Genomic DNA, 23,940 nt, shown 5'->3' with positions numbered 1-23,940 from the left:
CTGGTAGGAACACATTCCTGAGAGAAGAGTTAAGTCTGTGTTGGCCCACTCTCTGCACGCGAGTGGAGCTTCCAGTGTTTATAATGTTTAGTTTGCACTGTGAGCGGCTGCTAGGAGTTGGCGTCCTCGTCGGTCAGTGTTAGCACATCCCCAGGTGGAATTTTGTGCATTGAAGACCCAATATAAGATGGAATCGTTTCCGGGTCGATTTGTGAGCGCGGTGAGAAAACTTGCATCCCTCTGTGTAGCTGGTCGAACGTATACACTTCACTCTGAGGTGTTGGTGTTACGAATGCGCACTATGAGAACACAGCACTCAACTGCGTCGTTTACAATGTCTTCTACCGGGATGATATCATGCGGGAGCGTGTTTCTCACATATAGGGCTGTGCGATGTTTTTCCGTCAGGGTGAGTGGGATCACGACACGGGACTGCTTGGCATACCACCAGTGCACACCTCGTTGGGCCGCTGTAGCCGATCAATCCTGGCAGTTTCGGCTCCTCCGCGCGCTTGTAAGTCTCTTGCAATGCAAGTATGTCGCGCTCGAAACGCGGAAGGAGCTGCACCAGTTCAGCGTGACAGCGGCGCAGGGAACGGCAGTTCCAGTGCCTTATGCGCGGCCTGGGAGTTCTCGGCGGCCAGTGGCCAGGCCGCAACCTCAGGGGTCGGACGAGTTGAGATTCTCCAGTCTAGCACCAGCGGCCCGCTGCATTTATACGGCGACGCAGCCTCCTTGCACATGCGCAGTAGCGCCCACCGTGCATGCGCACAGCTGGCGAGGCGGCGGCGCGCGTAGTGACGTCACTTGGCTCCTCGCCCATGCGCACAGCTGGCGAAGCGAAGCGGTCAGAGTGGCGGCGAGGCGAGTGGCGAGGCGCACGGCGGCTGTGCGCTGTGTCGTCACTCAGATCCTCGCGCATGCCCAGAACTGCGCCAGTTGGAGGCACGCGAAACGCCGAAACTGTGCCCAATGTAGCTCTCGGTACAAAGATATTCGCTTACAGATATTTGTACGCTTTGTTGATCCCGTTTCCTGAGCTTTCACGCGATCGCAACGGCACTGAGGTTGTTTCTTACTCAAGAAAGGAAACGAATATATATAGCATTGTAATAGTAATAGCATTGTAATAGTAAGAAACTCTATGATCCAGCTAATCCAACTACCTAGTGGCATAGAGTTATCGTAGCGGAGCCGCGTTTCGATGGAGGCAAAACGCAAAAGTCGCCCGTGTGCTGTGCGATCGCAGTGTGCGTTTAAATTCTCAGGTGGTCGAAATTATTCTGGAACCCTCCACTACACACCACTGTCTCTCTTTGTTCTTTCTCTCCTACCTTTCTCCCTTCCCTTACGGCTTGGTTGAGGACCATGGGTTGAGGTATAGTGCCTAGAATCACCATTTATTTTTTACGAAGCCGCTAATTCTAATAAAGGAATTCAAGCAATCGAATAAAATTTACGTTTGCTTCGTAAATTTGCGAAAATAGCGTCGGTTCTGGTTATATTTGAAATAATACCCGATTGGCATCGACAACCTACGCGTTTGGCAAATGGCGGCTCTCAGTGCGCAGCTTGCGCGGTGTGCGTCTTTGGCGAAATGTTTTTCGCCAGCAACTACATATGCCAGCGTCCATGCCGCGAAGCTAAGCTCATTTGCTCGCTCGAGCTCAAAATGGAATTCCAGCAAACTTCGCTTCCTAGCTGTGGCTGGATTAGCGAGCGGCGCCATAGGTCACGCTTATATGCGAGGCCTGGAACTGAGAAAGGATCCATTTGGCGATAACTTTTCGCCCCTGCATACGAAAAGTATTACTCATCCCGGGACGCCAATTTCACGTGTTGTAAGTAAACCCGTGCGCTCATGTTTTTTCTAGTTTAAGATAAGGTGCTGTCTGCAGATACAGCCGACAGCCTTAACGCGTGGCTGTACTCATTCATTCCGACAGTGCCCTTGCGTCTTAGACAGTGTAGCCCTAATGAACAAAGTCTCTCGGTCTCTGTCATGCCAGCGGCCTTCGAGTAGATGAATTCGCATCCCTTACTTTTTAATTTTTTGAACGGTGTGTCTTACGAGAACGACGTTCTTTTAATTTTTGCTCGTTTCGTCATTTAGGTTAACGGGCCAACCACAAAAACTGGTCTCAAGATCACTATGTATCAGTACCAGACGTGCCCGTTTTGCTGCAAGGTCCGGGCCTTCTTAGATTTCTATGGTATCCCCTACAACGTCGTCGAGGTCGACCCCGTGCTCCGTCAACAGCTGAAGTTCTCTGAGTACAAGAAAGTACCCATCTTGCTCGTAGAGGAAGGTGGAAAATGCTGGGTGTGTACTTCCTGTATTCTCAATTCACCATGTGCAAAAATACTATTTGACTAGGCCGGCGGCACCGTAGCACTTTTTCTGCACCCTGATGCATTCTTTGTTTTCTGTTTATAGCAAATTTATGACTCCACGGTTATCATCAGTATGCTGCAGAGCTACCTTCGTGACATGAAGGGCGGCTTCAGGAAATATCTCTGCCTGTATGAACCTGTCAAGGTTACGGACGCTTCGGGAAAAGAGTCACTCGAAGTATTCAACAAGTACTTTCTGATGGCGGACAGCGCTCCTGAGGGAAAAGCTTTGATTGAGATGAAGTAAGTATGTGCAGTTCCCATTTGTTACTAGCACAAACATCGGTATTTTATTCTTACTACACAATGGCTACATAAAATTTATTTGGGCTTCATATACTTACAACACATTAGCATTTGTGTTTGAACTAAATGAAATGGATTCAAGAGAGGCATGTGGCACAACGCTGACTCTGCACAGTACGCTTTGTTCTGTGTGTTTCTCTTGAGTCTGCTATGCTGACAGTTCAAAGGAGAAAGTGTAGCAGCTGGCTCGGACACAGTCACTTCTGTAGCATTGGCACCTTATACTCCATCTCATGAGTCGGTTGCAGCACTTTCAAGACTGCAGCGATCTGAGCTAGTCAGAACTGCTTGCAGTGCAGAACATGTTGCTCCGTGTCTCTCACCTTGTGTCTTGTAGCTCCATCCCTGGGAAGAAAAGAGCACCAGTCTCCAGCTGTTGCACACAGGAGACTCGGCCGACTTCGCAAGCGCCATGTATATGAATGGCGACGCACCATTTCTTAGCGAGCCTCCGCAGTGCTGTGTTCATGTGGACTTTCTCTGCTAATTCAACCAGTTGAATGAAAGTCTCGCTATATTTTCAAAACACCGTCTTAAACTACCTTTTCAATTACTGTAATAATTGTTTGAAAAATAGTCACAACACTGCTCAAATATTTCAGGTACTATTTGTAGTCTCCCGTGCCCTTGATTGGACGAGAAAGTTGTACCTTTCACAGTGCTGCTAACAACTTGTGAGATAAAATATAATTGTTTAAGGTTCTCTGTTCAGGTCATTTATTTCACTGATGCCTTTGCCGCACTGTGATTTGAACATCTGCATGCTATTTTTTTCTAATCTTATGTGCAGGGAGGAGCAAACATGGCGCATGTGGGCAGATGATGTTCTGGTTCACGTGCTCTCTCCCAATGTGTACCGCACATGGCAGGAAGCTTTACAGGCCTTCAACTACTTCTCCGATGTTGGAGAGTGGGAGAGAAATTTCCCTACTTGGGAGCGCCTACTCGTCGTTTATGTGGGTGCTGCTGCGATGTACTTCGTGGCAAAGAGGCTCAAGAAAAGGTGACTTCTACTTTTGTGCATCACACATATAGAAGGATGAAAATCTTATCCTTATCACAGCCGACCTGCTGCAACAAGCCAGGCTTCAAATTTAAGCCTGTCTTGTTGATAGTAGGCTGTCAAGTTTTTGAACTAGCTGTTCTAGTACTGATATGCTCTGAGCGATTCATAGGGACAGGTGCTGGCAGTAAAGACTTTTAGCAGTTGTGGGTAAAAATTCGTGCTGCACTAGTTTGTTTTTGTTGCTTTAGAGCAAAAAATTAGCCTTGTCTTTTGCTGTAGTAGTTTCTAAATTTTTAATGCTTAAGAGTACATGGTAGTAACATTAGTAATAACATAATAGGCCGTGGTGGTAGCAGTAGAAATGAGAGTGAAGCTGATATTGTTTCTCTTAAGTCTGAAGGCATCGTTGAAGGTGTACACTTTGACCAGTTTCATCTTGTTGAAAGCACTCATTATTTGTATGCCACGCATTATTTTCAGCATTTAGCCTGTTTCGTTACGCAGCTTGGATGGTTGTTTTGATGTGCGTTTGTCAGTAATTGTGAAACCTGATTTCCTAGCAGCCTTTCCATGTAACAAATCTCCCATCAGCTTGAATGGGGGGGGGGGGGGGGGGGGGGGGGGGGGGCGAAACAAAACTGCGCGAAGACGACGGTACAAAAGAAAGGCACGAATACACACACACAAAGCGCAGTGCTTTCTGCGCTTTGTGTGTGTGTATTCGTGCCTTTCTTTTGTCCCGTCGTCTTCGCGCAGTTTTGTTTCGCTCTAATCATGAATCGACTAGCCCAACATCATGTCTTACTTGAATGGGGGTGAGGTTATATCCATCCGAACTTCACTGAATTCATGAAGCATATTTCTGCATCAGCCGGTGAACTCAGTTAGGCCAGTTACATGGGAGGGGCCTCCAGTATAATTCAGGCAGCTGTTAACCCTTTCAGATGTTATGTACAATGTGCATGTACACAGTGAACTTGCAGCTTGTTCTGAGTGCGTGCTAATCTTAGCAGTAATTTGTTTTGATTGAAGTGAAATGCAAAAGGCCCCCATGTGCTGTGCGACGTCAGCACTCATTAAAAGAACTCCAGGTGGTCTAAATTAATCATCCAGAGCCCTCCACTACAGCGTCCCTCATAGTCCATGTATTGCTTCAGGACGTTGAGCCCCAGAATTTACCATTTTTGTTTCAGACAAATTTAACACTCATCGCATCTAAACTGGGACACTTTTTTAATACAACTAGCAAATGCAGTAAATAATATTTACCAAAACAGTGAGCTTGGCAGCACATGCTTCAAAGTAGTCATGCAGACCGATTTTATCACATTTTCTTTATTCTGTTTCTCGTGTTCTGCTGTGAAAAAAACAAGTAAATTGCACTGTTCCTTGCGTGGACATTTCCTTCACTCATCAGATGCACCTTACAATTTTGCAGCCATTAACAGTTGATGTTTCAGATTTCAAAACAAACTATTGTTGACTTTCTTCAGGCTTGCATAGACTAGTTAAGCAGGGAAAACTTTCTGAAGAGAAATGGTGAGTGGCATTCGAGAGGGCTAGGGGTACGAAGTGAAAGTGCTGTTGAAGCTAAAAGAAGCTTTTTAAAGCAGATCATTGCTGCTTTTACAGGTTTTGTTCATGACTGGATGCTTTCTACATGGTTAAAACATATTTCAGGGTAAATAGCGTGTTTTCCTCCTGCAAAGTTTATTAAACTTTCAAAGTTAAATCTTAAACATTTAAGGGCTGCATTATGCTAAGCACTGCTAAGCACTTTTTTTTTTTTAAGAGGTGTAAGTTGCTTGAGTCCGAACTTTAAAATGTAAAAAGTTTGCCAAATTGGGCCTGCAGCTGCACTGCTTCCTGATTTGTGATGGAATGGTTGCATGAGTAGGAACTATGAAAGTCTAATTTGCATTCGAGATCTAAAGAACTAAGGTCATTGCTGTATGCACGTTATAAGGATAGCTCAGCAGAATCTTCAAAAGTTATTTCCATACTACTTATTCCTTTAGCAAGAGTTGCTGTCAGGCTAGTTCGGTTTCGTCTTGTAAAGCCACAAGGAATTGCAAGGAATTGTCATGTTTTTAACGCATCCCTTATGGCTTTACGATTCTTATTCCCACTTTGCTTTTAAAGGGACACTGAGGACAACTCTTATCAAATTTTTTTGTTGGCCAAATCTGATTGTTCGGCATTTCGTGGCCTTGTTGCCACTTGTCCCACAGCGCAGGGTGAATTTTCTTGCTAAGAGAGTTAGACTCGAAGTTGCAAAAATTTTTCCCGCTGCTCTGATTCACTCGGGACTATTTGATGATGTAATACCCGAAAAGTGATGTGAACTGACATAAATGTGGCCAAGCGGCAGCTGAAATGAAAGCTACTGGCGGCCGGACACTGAAGGCAGTAGCCATTGCCACCGTCTCTTTGTTTACGTTTGCAGCAACATTACAAAAAATCCCACCCTCGATCCCAACAACGAAGTTCCCACAAAGAACTCTGGCCTGTACTTAGGCGACCTCAGCCCTACAGACCATGCAATGCTTTTGAGGGCTGATATGGCGGGACTGGCTGGACCCTTTAAATTGTACCACACCACAGTAACAAACACAAGAGTTATGGAAACTGTTCTGTTGCGTGCATGATTCAAAATGTATGTGAACTTTGTTTAATTTCGGAAAAATTTCTATTTCTGTTGGTTTGCATCAAAGTTTAGCATTTATTTATTTATTTATTTTGGAATACTATCAATCCTTTTTTGGGATTTTTACAGGAGAGGGCAAAACCACATTTTGCTCTCATGTACAAAACTGGAACAACTTTTCACCCAGTGTTGCTGCTAGGTGAAAATGCTCTTGTTGATTTTTCTTGTGTTTTTAGGTCGAATGTTTTAAACTATAGATTTAGTCCATTTAGTATAACAAGCAGGCATTTTAGCCCTGTGGGTGCACGATAGCCTTATCTGCTTATGTGTCATAGAACCTATATATGTAACTAGCTGACAAAGCTTAAAAGAGCATTGTCCATTAAAGCAGCCTGTTTGGATGTGCTTGTCATACTTTTACTTATTCAATGCATCAATGATGATAACATGAATGGTGTGTTGTTGAAAGCCATATTAATGTCTTTCAAAATTTATGTTCGAATTAACTCAAAGCAATCACTTTCACTTTCTGGATAATTTCACAGTTTGTTCAATACAGTAAACCCTAATTAATTTAGACTGAAAAGGACGCTGAAGCCAAATTAGAGTTGTTTTTCGTCGATAGATCACTGCTTTGTAATGCCAAAGATGCTACTATCAGTGACAATGGAGCTTTCATTGCCTAGAAAAAGTCAGAAAATGAAATAGATGTGTCACTAACCCACGAATCTTTTCGCTAGCAAACTGATGTGCCAAGACAGATTTTCTTGCTCAGATCCCTATGGCTTGGCAACAACGTCATTCACTTCCAAATGGGGATCATGGAGTTTTTCGATAAGGACATCGCGAGTTTAAACGAGTGGTAGGAAAATATATTAATCCAATTTTCTTGGCAATAAATGTATCTTTTGTTTCCGGACAAAAATTGGCATAGCCAGTAAGATCTGCAGAGTTAGTTAGTTTACTAAAAGTAAAAGCTGGATGGAGTAGTCCTAGTGTTCCGATAAAGGGGCCAGGAAAGTTGTTGAAATCATCCAAAGGTCGAATTATTGATTGACCATCAAAATACATCCAAAACTGTTCATATCATCGTAAATTTATTTGGTGATAACTTGAGTGATTATTGTCTACTTTTGATGTTTCTTGTATTCTGTCAAACGCTTTACTGTGTGCTGTTGGGAATGTTGAAGGAGAACTCTTCTAAACAGTTAAGGCCTCCGTGGCTTTTCATGGTGGGACACAGCAGCAGTAGAGCCTCCTCACGTGGGCTCTGATGCACAAACTGCGAACAGCATGACACATGTATGCAGTCTTGGCACATTGGATGAACAGGAGAACTGTGTGGATGGAAGCAAGGGACTCATCAGCACCGGAATAGCAAAAACTCCTTTTAAAAATAGATAGAAAAGACCAGTGACACACACTAATCAGCGTCCAAAATGGCACGCAGCAAAATGGCATGTGCTCATTTGGCTGGCAGTGCACGGCTAATAGCTGCCTTCACCGCTGGCTAGCATAAAGCTCAGGGAAATTAAACTGAAACTATGCAGTCGGACTGTATATCAGTGATGGGATCCTCTTATCATTTTCGTGCTCTCCATTACGCCCACATCAGAGGTGCTTGGGAAACACTGTACTATGCACTTTCAGCTTGGGGAAAACTATTTGGACGATAGCTTGCTGAGTCAGTCATACTTAGACATGGCCACTGGTCGGGAGCCTGTCCAGTACAACCAGTGTGAGCCCAGGTGCATTCTAATCAACAAGCGTCTGACTCCGTAGATTTACGTGGGCATTGGCTGGGACCACACTGCCAACTCGAATTGTCCTGATTACCGATATAACAAGGTTTTCCTGCGATGTGATAATTTACATATTGCAGTGCTATTACTGAGCTCACCACACAGGTGCAAATACATATAGTCAAATGTCATTATATTGCAACAGCCTCATACAAAATGCTAATTGATGTATGTGGCAAACACGAGTTTTTGTGCAACTGCTTGAAAAACTGCATTGAAGCACATATATTTGTTGATTTTTAACCAGTTGTGGTGTCTGTGATGTCTAAAACAAAAAATTTTAGTGCATAATGTTGGTGATGGTGAGGTATCAGAGACTACAAAAAACTATACTTATCTGTTGTACCACACTGTCATGGGCAATGAACTGAAAGGAATAATGAATAAGTGTTCACTTATGCACTGTAACTTTCTTTATTACATATTTATAAAAAGATGGTGAATTGAAATTTAAAGCTTTGTATGTCCTCTCTCTCTGGAGTGCATCACTTTTGAATATGGCCTCCCCCAGCGGTGATGCATTTCCACCACCTTTGCACTTGTCTCTGCATGTTATTGCGGAAGAATGACGGTGGCTGCTGACAGCACCACTGGTGCACTGTATTGAAACATGTACCCTTAAGATGTTGCTTCATCTTAGGAGACATCCAGAAGTCCGGTGGCACAAGGTCTGAGCTTTAAGGCGATTGAAGCAAGACAGCTGCCCATATTTTTCAATGGTGACATTCAGAGACTGGTAAACCAGTGGTGAAAGTGCATTTCAGCTGGTGGGGACTTCATTGAAAAGGGTTGTGCTACTGAAAAAGAGGAGATTCCATTCTCTTATTTTAACGTAACATTTTTTAATTCTGTTGCCGCATCAAAAAGTTTGTCGAAGAATCAAACTATTAGACCGATTTGCCTGTTGGGCAAATCGGTCCATTCCATCTAATGCTTCGTAGTCAGATCATTGCTACAGATGGAACTGCATATGTAGACCATTGCCGTGGTGCAGTAGTAAAGCAGCCAAACACAGGACAACTCTATCCATAAACTTTTGTTCTTGGTAGACATCTATTCTGTTGCTGTTTCTGGTCATTTGGTGTTTGTGAAGCAGCAAAAGAGACATATTTATTGCTGAAAAAACTGCATCTAAAATTTCACGCTACTTTACCCAAACGTGGGACGTAAAGACCAAATAGGCTGCCATGATCACTGTTTGCCATGATCACTGTTTGGAAGTTGACGTAAAGAACCCCAGGTGGTCGAAATTTCCGGAGCCCTCCACTACGGCGTCCCTCATAGCCTCACTCACTCTGGGACGTTAAGCCCCAATAATCCAAATCCTAATCCAAATGTTTGGAAGTGATGGCGATGCTGCCTGACCTCAGATCTACAAAAGAAAGGAACTTTCTTGATGCTCATTGGCTTGCTTATGATAACAGCCGGGGGTGGCCATTATTTCATTTTTTTTGCCCTTTCTAGCTTATAAAAGTTCTATTTTCAGTTAAGTAGCGTCTCTGTCATTAGAACACCTCCTCATTCAGGCCAACTTCAGTTGGTCCTCAGTATCCCTTCATGGTGTGGCACCAAATTTGAACTGTGGCAGTAAATTAACGGTGCATTGTACGCATCTCATGTCTTGGAGTGCCTTATTAGCTCTGAAATGCTCCTTTAATGTGCGTTGTTGGCTTTAATAGCGTATCGCAGATTCTACATGATGGCTTAGTCTTGTGCACTGCTATATAGGGCATACAGATAGGTCATTGTTCTAATCATAGGGTCAGTGAACATTTATCTGTTGAGCCAATGTGTTTTGAAGTGAAATTTTACCTACTAATCCCATTAGCAATTGCTGGCATTTCAGTATAGACAATTGTTAAAGGGAAGGACAGGCTAGTTATGCTTGGTATGTAGAATGCATTTTTTCAGCGCAAAAAACTCGGGACGAAGAAAGGAGATACACGCAGGACGAACGCTGACTTCAACTGCTGTTTCTTTGGCACAAACAAAAGTATATACACAGCAAGGTTTGATACCCCAGCTCACAAGCGCATGTCTCGCATATTCGCATCCGTGTTAACAAGTTTAACAACCCGGAAGGTTCACTTAGGCACACGTGTCATTCTAGTCTTTATATATCATAACTCCTTGGACGACATAACAGATGCAGTACTAACGCATTTATCACCTTCAATGTGTCTCTCAAGGGCGTCAAAAATTTCCCTGCAATTCTGCTGCTTGAAGCTTCGCAGCACACGTGTGTTGCTCAACGCTGGGGTGCACGAAGGCCTGGTAGGGCTAGGGCACCGGCTGCAATGTTCAGGCAGGTGGCTACTCTTTACGAGGGACTCGACTGCTCTGCGGTGTTCTGGCAAGCTGTCGTTTCGACACCTACCCATCTGTCCAATGAAGCTCTTTGCACATGACAGAGGTATCTTCTATACGACCCCTGCTCTACAGGCAACAAAGCAGGTCTCATGCCTCTTCTTGCAAGCGTCAATGCCAGTGCTGCGCCCGTTTACCTTGGGGCATAGCCGCAACAACTTATTAGGAGCAGAGAACACGACTGGGACACCGCGCTTCCGTGCAATTTTCTTAAGGGGGTGGGAGAAACCATGATTATAGGGAACAGCAACAGGCCTTGCTTTTTGGCTTGCTCTGGCTGCCCTCGTTCCCCATCTCCACTTCCCGCAACACTTTGTCAGCTACCGACACCAGAAGTTCGTTCGGGTAGCCCGTGTCCTTTAACCGCCCGAGCTGCTGCTGCACACTAGTGGCCGTAAGGTGTGCACACAACTTTGCGAGGGCAGCGCGTCGGCAGTTACTGGCGATTCCCCTTTTCACTAGCTTCGAATGGGCCGAATCGTACCTTGAAACTTCTTTTTTAGACTGTAACTCCAACATACCTGTGCCTCCTGGAAAAGCAAACACTCATCCAGAAACTGAAGGGTATTGTTCTCTGGCATCTAAAATGTGAAACTAAGCCTTTTCGGACAAATCGTAAACACGTCAAGCACTCTTCTGACCACATCGTCCCTATCTTCAATTGAGTCTAAGCCTGACAACTAGTAGGTAGTCGTCCACATGTCTAAAAATCTTAGCTATTGTAGCTGTGTCAATGCATGTGTTAATATGTTTGTCACATTTGATAAAGATGTTGTGCTTAAAACAAGCGCTATGCAAGAACCAATGCACACCCCCGCCTTCTGAATGAAAGGTTTGCCGTTAAAATCTATAAAAGTAGAGGAAAGATAAATGCGGGCTACCTGAACGAACTTCTGGCGTTTGTAGCGAACAAACTTGCAGAAAGTGGAGAAGAGGGAATGAGGGTGGCCAGAGCAAGCCAGAAAGCAAGGCCTGTTGCCGTTCCCTATATCTGTCCCACCGCCTTAAGAAGGTTGCAGGGAGGTGCGGCGTCCCAGTCATGTTCTCTGCTCCTGATAAGTTGTCGTGGCTATGCTTCAAGGTAAACGGGCGCAGCACTGGCATTACCTCATGCAGGAAGAGGCATGAGACCTGCTTTGTTCCCTGTATAGTGGGGGTCGTGTAGAAGATACCTCTGTCATTTGCAAATAGCTACATTGGACAGATGGGTAGGTGTCGAAACGACAGCTTGCCAGAACACCGCAGAGCAGTCGAGTCCCTCGTAAAGAGTAGCCACCTGCCTGAACATTGCAGCCGGTGCCCTAGCCCTACCAGGCCTTCGTGCACCCCAGCGTTGAGCAACACACGTGTGCTGCGAAGCTTCAAGCAGCAGAATTGCAGGGAAATTTTTGACGCCCTTGAGAGACACATTGAAGGTGATAAATGCGTTAGTACTGCATCTGTTATGTCGTCCAAGGAGTTACGATATATAAAGACTAGAATGACACGTGTGCCTAAGTGAACCTTCCGGGTTGTTAAACTTGTTAACACGGATGCGAATATGCGGGGCATGCGCTTGTGAGGTGGGGTATTAAACCTTGCTATGTATATACGTTTGTTTGTGCCAATGAACATCAGTTGTAGTCAGCATTCGTCCCGCGTGTATCTCTTTTCTTCGTTCTGTGGTTTTTTTTGTGCTGAAAAAATGCATTTTAAATATAGACAGTGTTTCTTGTTCTCCTTTGTGCTGTGCATCAGCTCTGTGCAAATCTTTCTGCTATGCTTGTTCAGTGTAAACCCTCAAGCCTTTTTATTACCTCAAGATGTTAGTAAATATTGGAGGAATGAAGATTTTTCAAATGATGTGTACTTATCAGTGTAATGAGTGCACAGCAGTATGCAGTTCGCAATTCTGTTTTGCTTATAATGATTCAGTATGCTTGTGTGGTATGAGGACCGGCTTTGTGTGTGCGCACACTGCCTTGTGCAGCACCCAGGAAGAGCATATAGATCCATATATATGTTGTGGCAACTGAATATAGCAGATTTACTGATTCAGCACAGTTGTCTTTTTAGCCTCCATTTGCCATTGGTAATGCAAGTTCATTATCCCAGTTCTTGATAATTAAATGTTTTCTTAGCATAGCTGCACATTTTAGATGCATTGTATACCACAAAAGTATGAAAAGTATGAAAAAAAAGTTTTTCTGCATGGCATGATGTGCTGTCCACTTCCATGAACTATTTCCATGTGGCAGGATGCTAGGTGGGCATGAGCAGCTTCCATGGCACTTGCACATTTGTCATGGTTGCGAATCATGCGTTAAATTTTGTGAAAACTCTACGGTGCCGACGAATGTCATCCGTGCCAAAGCCAACTTTTCGTGTCTTCGGGAAATGCTAGTACTTTTCTTTTACTTTCAAAACAGGGTGTTAGAATTGGACTCTTGTTGAAATTTGGTGACCAACGAATATAAAAATATAATTTGTTGACACTTTAACCAGCTATCATACTGTGCCTTATACTGGCACAGTGACTTTCATCATGCATTTCTATGTGATAGTTCTGTCAAGGGATTTCATTTAGAAAACATGGGAGAAATCTGGAAAAATGAAGGAATTGCAAAACTTCGGTGCATAGACACTTTAGTTAGCTGACTGAGCACAAAAAAGAAGAGAGCATTATGCACCTGACTTACTATGACAGTCTCCTATAAAATGCTAGTTCAAAGGAAATGTGTTAGCATTGACACTTCAGTCTGACATGAGCAAGAATGGAAATAGTTGAGATGGGAGCCCATTAGTCCACTGCCTTTCTTGTTCATGTCTGTGTGAAGAGTTAGCGCTCACATGTTTCCTTCAGATCTGAACCATCTTGCCCAGCAACAAATTTTTTTGATCAGCAAAACATGCGCGCTTATTAAATCCTACAAGAGACTACATTTCACAACAGAAAAGATAAACTGACATGTTACCACTGCGAGTTCTGCTTCTTGACATGGTGCAGTTTAAAAAAAATAGTAGATGGTTTAGCATCGCTAAGCATGGAATATTGTGTAGTAGCACTAGTTACAGTGGGCACTTAGGATCCCTAAATGCTAAAGGCATTTGACCTAAAGGTCTTTACTTGGAAAGCATTTACCTTGAAGGCCTTCACCCAGGTGAAGACCTGCCAGGTGTACACACCTGGCAGGTTGCCCACAACCCAGTGGGCAGGTAGGCCACCTGCCACAAAGCAGGCTTCAGACACGTACGGTTGTGTGCCCGAAATTGGAAAATGCGCCTAGTAGTGCTACTGCACTAAAAGTAACAGACACTTGGATGGTGAGATTCCATGAACTGCGTGGAATCAACCTCCTGTTGCCTGGAAGTTGCACCAATTTCGCTTTTAATGCGAAAGCGGTAAGGGCACTAAACAGTGGAAAAACCAGCAATGGCGTGAGCAAAAAATCCCCAGAGAACAGCCTAGGTGGCAGGTGGGCCTCCTAGGTCACATGACCTCGTGACTTCATTACAATCTGCCCACCGGATTGTGCGCGAACTACTCATTGTGGCAGGAGGCAGATGACAGTTAAATTAATGACTGGCCGCGAGAAGTTGCTTGGGAAGAGCAACATGGGTCTCACAAAACCCACCAGTGGCAGCATCTGCCATCGTAGGGCAGTGGTGCATCTCTTAACAACTGCACCACTGTTCCAGGAGTGGTATAAGGACTCCCAGAGATCTTTGAAGTAGAGAATGACTGTCTGCAAAGTGATATGCAAAGAGGACCCAGGCTGCTGCAGAAACCAATTAACGCTATCATGTCATTTTGGCTCTTTTGTGGCTCACTAATGATCTCATGCTTTTGCATTTGCTGCGTCAAGATTGCGGGTACTGCATGTGGGGAAGTGAAGTGGGCAGCCCCCTTGCTAGGGAGGTGAGGTGGGGAAGTGGCTGGTGGGTGGTGCTTCTAGAGGTCAGCTGACTTTCCCACTGTGTCTTTGAATTCGACTGCGCCGTCGCTTGTTTGCTGTGCTGCTTTGTGGGCTTCTATTGAGTGGCGGTCTTCTGAAGGGTGGAGTTAGGTGGGTCAGTGGTGAGCGGTGCTTCTGGAGGGTGAAGGTGGGCAAGGCTGGGGTAAGGAGGTGAATTAAGGGTGTTGGTGGATGGGTCGCTTTGGCCACCCAGAACGGCGTTTTCGCGCCGCCGCAGTGTCTCAGTGGTTATGGTGCTCGGCTGCTGACCCGAAAGACGCGGGTTCGATCCCGGCCGCGGCAGTCGAATTTCAGTGGAGGCGAAATGCTAGAGTCCCGTGTACTGTGCGATGCCAGTGCACGTTAAAGAACCCCAGGTGGTCAAAATTTTCGGAGTCCTTCACTACGGCGTCTCTCATAGCCTGAGTCGCTTTGGGACGTTAAGTCCCATAAACCAACCAGAACAGTGTTTTCGAGTGACAGTAGCACTGGTCGCACAGTAAAAATTCTTGCGCAGTTATTCTAGTTGCAGCTGTGCCAGAATTTTAACCACTTGAGGTACCAATAAATCTGCTAAGAGGAAAAATTATTTAATGCATAAAAAATGGACAGGAGACCCTTTGGAAGTGAATTATAAAACAGTCACACGAGTTTTTTTTTTTTTTTTTCAAATTTCAGCGCATTTTTGTTGCTTCCACATTTGTGGACATTATGCCAAGTACGCAGGAATTTAATATTGTTCACTTCACGTCCACAAATGTGAATGCAATGCCTGAAGGGGTTAGCTGCTGTTATTGTGCAGTTAAAATTCTTGGTTCTTACCCAAAGTTTTTTTTTATGCAGTCATGGTTGACATATGCATGTGTTACAGTATACCTTAAGTGACGTTTGTGTGCACAATTCAGCAGAGAAGGGAATGGAAAGAGGTGCTCATTATGGAATACATGACGGAAGCCAACAGCCATTGAAACCAAGCAACATAGGGGATGTGTTTTTTTTTTTTTTTAATTTGTAGTTTTCATCAGTGGGAGATTAATAAAAGGAGAAGAAAAAACAACCACATGCCACTGGTGGGATCCGAAGCCACGACTTCTGAATCTTGCGTCCGGTGCTCTACCAATTGAGTTACAGCGACGGCTGTCCAATCTTCTGCTTTTGGGGGTATTTATGTGTAGTGTAACCGAACCTTGAGAGTGTTCATCAGCGCCACCCATGTTCGTAAGTGGCGGATGTAGTATGTCCTGAGTTACCGCTGGTGTGACGTGGAACGTCAACGAACGGCGAGGGTGGAAGCTATGTGAGAACCCTCTTATGCTACCTATGGCATCAAGACATCCAGATTCGAGGCCCTCATCAAACTATTCAGCTGACAAGGGAATGAAAAAAGGTGCTCATTATGGCATACATGACAGAAGCCAACAATCACCGAACCCAGGGAGAATAGATGACATCCCCTATGTTCACTCTCTGTGCTCGAAGCTACATTCTCAAGGTTCGGTTACACTACACATAAATACCCCAGAAAGCAGAAGATTGGGTAGCTATCAGTGCCGTAGATATTGATATCAGCACCGTAGCTCAATTCGTCGAGCACTGGATGCGAAATTCGGAGAGCGTGGGTTCGGATCCCACCGGCAGCATGTGGTTGTTTTTTCTTCTGCTTTTATTAATCTCTTATTGATGAAAAATGCAAATTAAAAAAAAAATATACATCCCCTGTGCTCTTTGGATTTGGTGACTGCTGGCTTCTGTCATGTTTCTGTGCACAGTCGTTTATACAGCTTCCAAAATAAAAGAGTAGTTAGCCATTAGCATCCGCCAAATTGCAGCCATGTGGCTACAGAGGAAAGCTATAGGCATTCACAGAAACTTTTATGTTGAAAAATTCAACGTGGTCTGCGGATCAAACCCGAGACCAGCGCCTCTTCAGGGCAGTCTCTCTACCAGTTAAACTATCCCGGACTGTTAGCAGATGGCGGGACAAGATCAAATTGATCAGCAACTAGAAGTTGGAGCATTGTTAGGCCATTGGGTTTTCCGAGAATCCCTTAAGGTGGAGTCAATTTGAAATAAAGGGGTAGTTACTCATTAGCATCCACCCAAGGACAGCCATATGGCTACAAAGGAAAGCTATACAGCTTTCACTCCAAAGCCTTATAGCTTTCCTTTTAGCAGTATGGCTGCGCTTGGGTTGATGCTAATGAGTAACTACTTTCTAATTTCAAATCTACACCACCTTGGGGGATTCTCGGAAAACCCATTGGATTGTGCAGCATCCAGTTTAGCCTGTGTATGCTTTTCCACAACAGCGTGGATGAAATCTCATATCTCGCAGGCAGCTCTTCTGGCAGGTTGAACAGAAGGCCTGGCTTGCTTCTTGTTACATGAACACTCATTGTTTGAAATGGGTGTTCAGGTTAGCAAATGGTGACTGTGCCCGAAATACCTCAAATTAATGTTTTGTTGCCCTGCAAGACAGACATACATGCAAGCATGGTGAAACAGTGAGCTTTTTTCTGCTTTTCTTTTTTTTAAGTCTCCCTAAAATAGTGTTATCAAACGTGTGCAGCGTGTGCACATCAGTAAGCAGCCATATAGAAACACTAGCTAGTGAGAATTTTCCTGAAACATGAGCTGTCAACAGAGCTAAAGGAGATTTCAAATCATTTCCTTTACGCTGCCCAGCATTTTGTCTCAAAGTATTGCCTTCCCACACTGGGGCACATTTTCTTTGCAGGGGAGTGGTATTGGGGTACTGACATCGGCTAACTTGCAGTGCCTGCATTTTCTTGCTGTCATTTCATTTCTTCCTCCACTCATCAGTTCTCATAAAGGATCTCTCGGTGCTGCCTCGCTCCAACCTGCATGTGTGCGAAAAGAAGGCATGGCTCTTCTTTGCGCACACTCTTTCAGCTGTGATAGCAGTGTCATGTTATGTGCCCAAAATATTTATTTTTTGGGCACGCTGGTGTTTCTCGACGTGTTAAATTCAGCCCCTGCGCATTTCTGGAAACAGCATTGTGTCACTAGAATCATGCAGGGCCTGCCATTCTGTCACTGTTCACATCACTGTTCATAATGGTGGGGTTTTTGAAACTGGGTTCCCAGAGCACATAAATTCATGCATGGCTCAGCCCCCACCTTATTTTTACCCACTTTATTTTGGGACTAATTATACCTTAATTGCTTATAGTATACTGCATCACTATATCGAGTCATTAATAATTGAATTGTACATTTTTTGAGGGGCCGTGCCTCTGCACGCCCATTTTAATGCAATAGCATTAAAGGCCCCGTTGTCCATAAAATCTGGTGTAGGTGTTGTCGGTGTTGTGAACGAAGAATCACGAGCATGACTCTGTCAGGTGGTCCCCAGAGAAGCAACCTGGGAGGCAGGTGGGCCACCAAGGTCACGTGACCTTGTGGCGTCATCACACCCTGCCCACCGGAGAGTGAGCGCACTGCATGCCCACCGTGGCAGGTGGCAGTTAATGATTGGTCGCTAATGACCTGGACCGTACAGGGCCCACCGCTGGGAGCACCTGTCATCGCAGGGCAGTGGCGCATCGCTGAGCCGCTGCACCACTGCGCCAGGAAGGGGTATGAGGACTCCCAGGGATCTATAAATGTATAGACAGACCAATTCGGCATATATAGGAATTAACCCATTACACTATGACGTCATATACCTTTAAGGCAGAGCTTAAGTGTCCCCTTCAATTTTCTGCATGCATGCATGTCAGGCAGGAATGGACAGAAGCCAAGACATGCACAGTTCCTCAGCTTTTTTTAAAAACCGATCAGGTTTCTCGGGGCTAAAAAGATTGCGAACCACTGTATTATGGTGTAGAGTTTTAAGAATGGGCGGCCTGACCTAAGAACAGTGTCTAGTGACTGTTTGTGAATTACTCATTATTTGTAAAGACATTTTTTCAAAGCTGATTGGGACCATGTGCTTTGTGGAGCCATTGCGCACATTTAGTTGCAGTGTTGAAACTTACCATATTTACTCGTGCAATAGACCCTCCCTCATAACAAACCTGCCCCCACTTTTGTAGTTAAAAATTTTCTTTTTTTTTCTTTTTTTTCTCACCTCGCACAAAAAACCCACATCTGACCTTCTGGGCTAGTATTTAGCATGTTCACTTTATCTTGCTGCGATTGGCCGGCACCATCGGCTGTCACAAAATCATAGTATTGCGCTGTGATACAGCAAACACTTTTTGGAGCGAATGATTCTAAAAACCAGTGACACGAACACGAGGATGCAACTTGTCAGTTGCACACTTTTGTTGATCATGGATGGACGGCTGGGCAGATGGATATGAAATTTTGACTTTTGAAAAAAAAAAAATCTTTTTTTTTTCCCATATAACAAACCCTTCCGCCAAATTTACGTCAACTTTTCTGGAAAAAAAGCGAGTTCATTCTGAGAGTATATACAGTATTTATATGACCCCTAATCCTTACCTTACTGCTGGAAAACAGGCAATTTCAGGGTGGTGGCAATAACATTTTTTTTGCTCATTAGTTTAAAACATTTTGTTTATTGTGACACATCATTGTATAGCTAATGGAATTCTCTTTTAAACGATACAAAGAAAATACAATTCATATTGCTTACAAAAGAAAAGATATTTGATTGGCAAAATTTGAATGACTTCCACAAAAAGTCACAAATTTATTACACGTAGGCAGTCAGAGGACAAAAGAATAAAAAATCTGGAATGCTCATTTTGTGCATTACTATGCCAAAAATGAGTATTCAGAGTTACAGAATTCCTTGTGCTAAAGTTCTTGGTCACCAAAAAAGAAAATAAATTACTCGTGCGTATCACTTTGGGCTACTCCGCAGTACAGTGCCAAAGTGGACACCAGGCCGTCTTGCAGATAACGTTGTCCACTACACTGCTAGTGGAACGGATCTGTTCAGACCGTGCCCAGTACCTTCAGAAAGGCCCTGAAGGTTCACTAGTGAAGCTCCTCTGCAACGGCGGAAATGAAAGTTGCAGGCGGGCACCTGTCAGTAGTCTGAGCTGGGAGGGGCAATCATCTCTGTCCAAACTAAAATAAGATGAATGGACATCATTTTTTTCGCACAAAGCTGTCATTTGCACCTACCAAGTCAAGTGTCTATGCTGCGAAATCGCGAGAGCGCAGTCACTGCTGAGCAAGGTCAGTGCAAGAAGATGGCACCTTGGGCGCCATGTTTCCGCAATTGCCCCGTGTTGACAGGCTTTGTGCGAAGTTTACAAATGCTCCTTCATGCGGCTTACGAAAAAACCAAATTCTTAACTAAAGTTTAGTTTAGTTTAGTTTATGGGGATTTAACATCCCAAAGCAACTCAGGCTATCAGGGACGCCGTAGTGGAGGGCTCCGGAAATTTTGACCACCTGTGGTTCTTTAACGTGCACTGACATCGCACAGTACACGGGCCTCTAGAATTCGACCGCCATAGCCGGGATTGAACCCTCATTTTTCGGGTCAGTACAGTCCTGTTGCAACATACTGAATGGGGTTACTTGTCCAGAAGCAGCCCGGATTGCTCGGAATGGAACATTTTGCACAATCATTTAAATTGAAGTTTTATTAGGCATGGTATGGAAAGAAGATAGGAGGAGTTTCAGAGTTGTGCTTCTTTTCTGACATTTTGGCTGTACAGCTTGTGAAAGCTAGCTGTGAGTCAACAGGTCATTGTGTTTGTGTGAATCTTGCTTTCGAATTTTACTTGACTCTTGTCCATGTACAGTCTTTGTCAAAAGTAACCAGGCTGCACGTTTTTTTTCTTCTCAGTCGTATAATAAAGCTATTATGCAAGCCCTCAAGCTCTAAATCTCTGTATGGTAAGAAGAACCCTTGTTCTCACCTTCAAAGAAATTTTTGATCTTTAGGGAAGCCGTGAGGGCTCTGTTATACGAACGAGAAGCAAACCATGCAGCCTAATTTCTTTTGACAAAGACTGTACCTACATGTGGGGTGTTACTATGGTAAGGTTTGGTAACATTCACTTTGTGGGTTTTGAGAGTGCTTTTAATTCAAGTTGTGAGCCATCTTTAATCTAATATATTGCTGCACTTACAGGCACAACTTGAAAGATGATGTAAGGGAGAGTTTTCGAGACGCTTGTCGTGAATGGACAACTGCAGTGGGCAAGGAGCGCAAGTTTCACGGAGGCAGTCATCCGAATCTTGCTGATTTGGTAAGTAATAGCGTAAACAAGATCACCTGTTAGTCGTGCATAATTACGGCTCTTCTTTTTTGGGTGACCCTACATGTGTTTATTCTTGCTGGTTGGAATAGTCAAAATGAGTTTTAAAAGATGCTTTATAAAGTTGTAGCACATTAAACCTTTACTGACTTGATTCATGTTGTCATGGTGGCCTGAATGTGTGCTCAGAAATGGAGACTGTACAATTAGTGATATTGTTGCTAGATACTCAGTGAAAAGCCTGGTCAGCATTGTTTTTGTATGCAAAGTTTTTGGTTGGATCACTCTGTTTCAAAGGAACTTCATTGGAGTGGTGAAAAATTCATTTGTGTTTTTTGTTCTCTTCTGCAGTGCTTCTGTAAAAGGCAAATAGCTAAGGGGTTAAACTTGCGATCAGGAAAATATGTTTCTATGATGATGAATAAAGAAAAAGGGGGTGAACTTGGTACTGCACCACTAAAACAATGGCACACATGCAAAACAAGGCCATGCTTCTACTTCAGCAGTCCTGATAAAGCCATTTAGTATTTCTAACTGTTCAGCTTCCTTATCAGCCACAGCCCCTTCATTTTTCAATATAAGTCAGTCTCCCCACTCTCCACAGCCTCTTTCCTAGACATGCATTTGGAGGGGAAGTACAATGGAACCTCCAGGGGTGAAACTGCTGCGTCATTCTGTGCCACACAGAAAACCTTTCTGTTCATTCGTTTCACGCTTTGTGATCTCATTGTTACGCATCTATTGCTTTGAATTGCGTGTACGCCGGCATACCATCCTGCAAAGAGCTGTACAAAACTATGTGCAGCGGCAAGACAAAAAGGGAGAGGTGGAGGGGGTATGCATTGACTTATTTTGGAGTCTTTTTTTTTTTTTGGCCAGCTGGGGCTACGAGTGAGGGGGTCGTATTTAATGCGGCACTATGCTGTAATCACAGAGTTCATCCAGTGAAAGCAGCTCATTCCTGCGACAAAGTTTTTGCCTTGGTTGCTTTTCTTTTTTGCTGTGTTTGGTTCATTTGAATATTGAATTTGAATACTGGATTTGAAGTGACTTCGAATTAACATGGTTTTACTGTATGTACAGAAGGGACTTATACATTCCAAAGCTAATTCCTGCTCCTTTTTGTGAACCAGCCAGTAATCGTTGTGTTACGTTTCGAATGCAAATATTTAAGTAGTTGCTGGAAAGCCGTGATTTGTGCCCCGATGTCAGGTTACAAAATTGCACCTTATTGTTATTATCTTCGTTTAAACATGTCTCGTAACCTGAAGACTGCATGTGATCGTCACATGTGGTGCATTATTTTTACCTGCATTGCATGTGTTGCTTGATTGCAGGCTCATCTCAAAGAAGCACACACTTGTACTTTCTTTAAACTTTCAGTCCTGTCAACTATGGGAAGGTGCTCATTGGTTCCAGTGGAATTATGTTTCCATACGGCTGCATTGGGACAAACCAGAATGCATTTTTCTTTCAGTTTTAATGACACTTTATTGTTGGGTTATATTTCTAGGCTTTCATTAAGAAAACTGCTTCTATTATGGCTGAATTTTTGTGGAAATGAATTTGTGTATGCATTGCTTGAAATCAAGACTATTTTTGTCATCTTATGTGCACCTTCTGGGCAGGAGGAAGCGTACTTCATAACAAAACATTTCCATTTGAATTTCCAACTCTTTAGAAAGGACTGTTCAGGTAATTTGTAAATAAAATGGGCAGAAATTAGGCCTACGTTATGTTGTCCATGACCTTGTGTTGATTGTATCCTTGTCCATGCGCAGGCTGTTTACGGGGTGCTGAGCTCCGTGGAAGGGTGCACAGCATTCGAGGACATGCTGGCAGACACCAAGATAGGGGATTGGTTCTACCGCATGAAAGAAGCTACATCAAGTCATGCTGGGATTCGTGCTTTGAGTGCCATGACATGCTGATTTGGTAGCATTTGTTGCATTTCATTCGTTTTTAATCTCTATTGTTGCCCAGGACTTCCATAAAACTATGGCAGTGTTAATAAAATAGGTTACCTGCATGTGTGACTTATTCATTTTTGCATTTCAAAATGCCAAAACCACCTCTTTTCTTGTTGCTGCTTTAAAGGAGGAAATGCACGTTTATTTTCATTTAGGTCAGAACTTATTGTTATTTGTTTGGAAATTTGTTTTATAAATGCATTTTTGTAGCATATAATAAGAGGACGAAAAATTAATGTGCACCGTTGTGTATTTTAGGAATTGTTCTTTAAATTGCGGTCTGGTGCGGAAGTAGAATGTACAGCCTTTGCCAAAAGTAACCAGGCTGCACGGTTTGCTTCTCAGTCATATATTAAAGCTATTATGCTAGCCCTGAAGCTCTGAATCTCTGTATGGTGAGGAGGACCCCTGTCCTCACCTTCAAATAACTTTTTGATCTTTAGGGAAGCTGTGAGGGCTGTCCTATACGAATGAGAAGCAAACCATGCAGCCTGGTTACTTTTGGCAAAGACTGTACCTATTTGCTTTGTGCAACGTTGAACTCAGCTTAACTTACTGCACATGATGTATTGGCAGCTTAGCTACGAGGGTGTGCATTGCATAGGCAAAAAGTGGTGCCTCTTACTAAAAGCGCAGAGCTTTCGTGTAGTTTTTCAGTTTGTTGGAGTTTGCATATGACAGCGTTGTTCTGTACTCTGGAGCAGCAGAACACACTTTACCATCAACACTACTATATTGCCAGCAGTATAAACCACAGCATGTTTCACTCATTTTCAAATAAAAAAAATGGAACAAGAAAAAAATGCCACACAGACATATAAATAGCTGAGTGGACTAGTCAATAATGCTGTTATTGTTTAGAATCCTCCCCTTCTTATCAGAACTCTTGAACAAAACATTGAGAAAGGATGACCTAACCACCTGTGCACGATGCACAACGTGCATAGTTGAACTTTGTGCTCATATCACAAAATATCTTCATTCATAGCTTTTCTTTAGTGCTTGGTAAAAAAAGATCTGGATGGTGACACATTGTTCCATTGCTCTTTTTTTTTCTGTGGAGGGGTGCATCTTGCACTCTTGTCACCAAAACCCTTCAGTATGCGCGTAATAATGGTTCAATAACTGATTGGTATTGTCTACTTGATATATAATGTGCTGCTAATAAGGGAAGAAAATAAACTTCGAATAGTTTCACCTCTGCATAGCCTTTGTTTTTAGCACAACAGCATTCTTTAGTCAGTTTGTGAATAGCGTATACACACTTACATGCTCTATATGCAAATACTACTTTGCAGGACTTC

The 23,940-nt window shown here is 43.6% G+C and overlaps 1 protein-coding gene across 2 annotated transcripts; it reads left to right on the top strand.

The window, feature by feature from the left end:
• Window positions 1–1,526: 1,526 nt before the first annotated feature.
• Window positions 1,527–22,695, top strand: LOC149354260 (prostaglandin E synthase 2-like). 2 transcript variants are annotated; one of them, XM_089583233.1, is made up of 6 exons: window positions 1,527–1,841; window positions 2,114–2,323; window positions 2,438–2,637; window positions 3,491–3,703; window positions 20,540–20,657; window positions 22,448–22,695. In XM_089583233.1, the coding sequence occupies exons 1-6, from the start codon at window positions 1,551–1,553 to the stop codon at window positions 22,595–22,597; spliced, it is 1,182 nt and encodes a 393-aa protein (XP_089439359.1). In that variant the 5' UTR covers window positions 1,527–1,550; the 3' UTR covers window positions 22,598–22,695. The 2 variants fall into 2 exon arrangements, with proteins under 2 accessions (XP_089439359.1, XP_089439360.1); XM_089583234.1 differs by lacking the exon at window positions 2,114–2,323.
• Window positions 22,696–23,940: the final 1,245 nt, after the last annotated feature.

This window comes from Amblyomma mixtum, chromosome 3 (assembly GCF_055824585.1).
Source record: "Amblyomma mixtum isolate Tamu chromosome 3, ASM5582458v1, whole genome shotgun sequence".
In the NCBI taxonomy this organism is placed as follows: domain Eukaryota; kingdom Metazoa; phylum Arthropoda; class Arachnida; order Ixodida; family Ixodidae; genus Amblyomma; species Amblyomma mixtum.
Note: the sequence above shows the minus strand (reverse complement) of the source record. Positions and strands in the feature narration are given on the sequence as shown.

What these genes read in the sequence shown, in the direction of transcription:
- LOC149354260 (XM_089583233.1), top strand. Translation starts at nt 1,551, where the DNA reads ATGGCGGCTCTCAGTGCGCAGCTTGCGCGGTGTGCGTCTTTGGCGAAA. An exon ending in AGGAAGGTGGAAAATGCTGG is followed by an intron (nt 2,324 to 2,437) that starts GTGTGTACTTCC and finishes TTCTGTTTATAG; the next exon opens with CAAATTTATGACTCCACGGT. An exon ending in GCAAAGAGGCTCAAGAAAAG is followed by an intron (nt 3,704 to 20,539) that starts GTGACTTCTACT and finishes CTGCACTTACAG; the next exon opens with GCACAACTTGAAAGATGATG.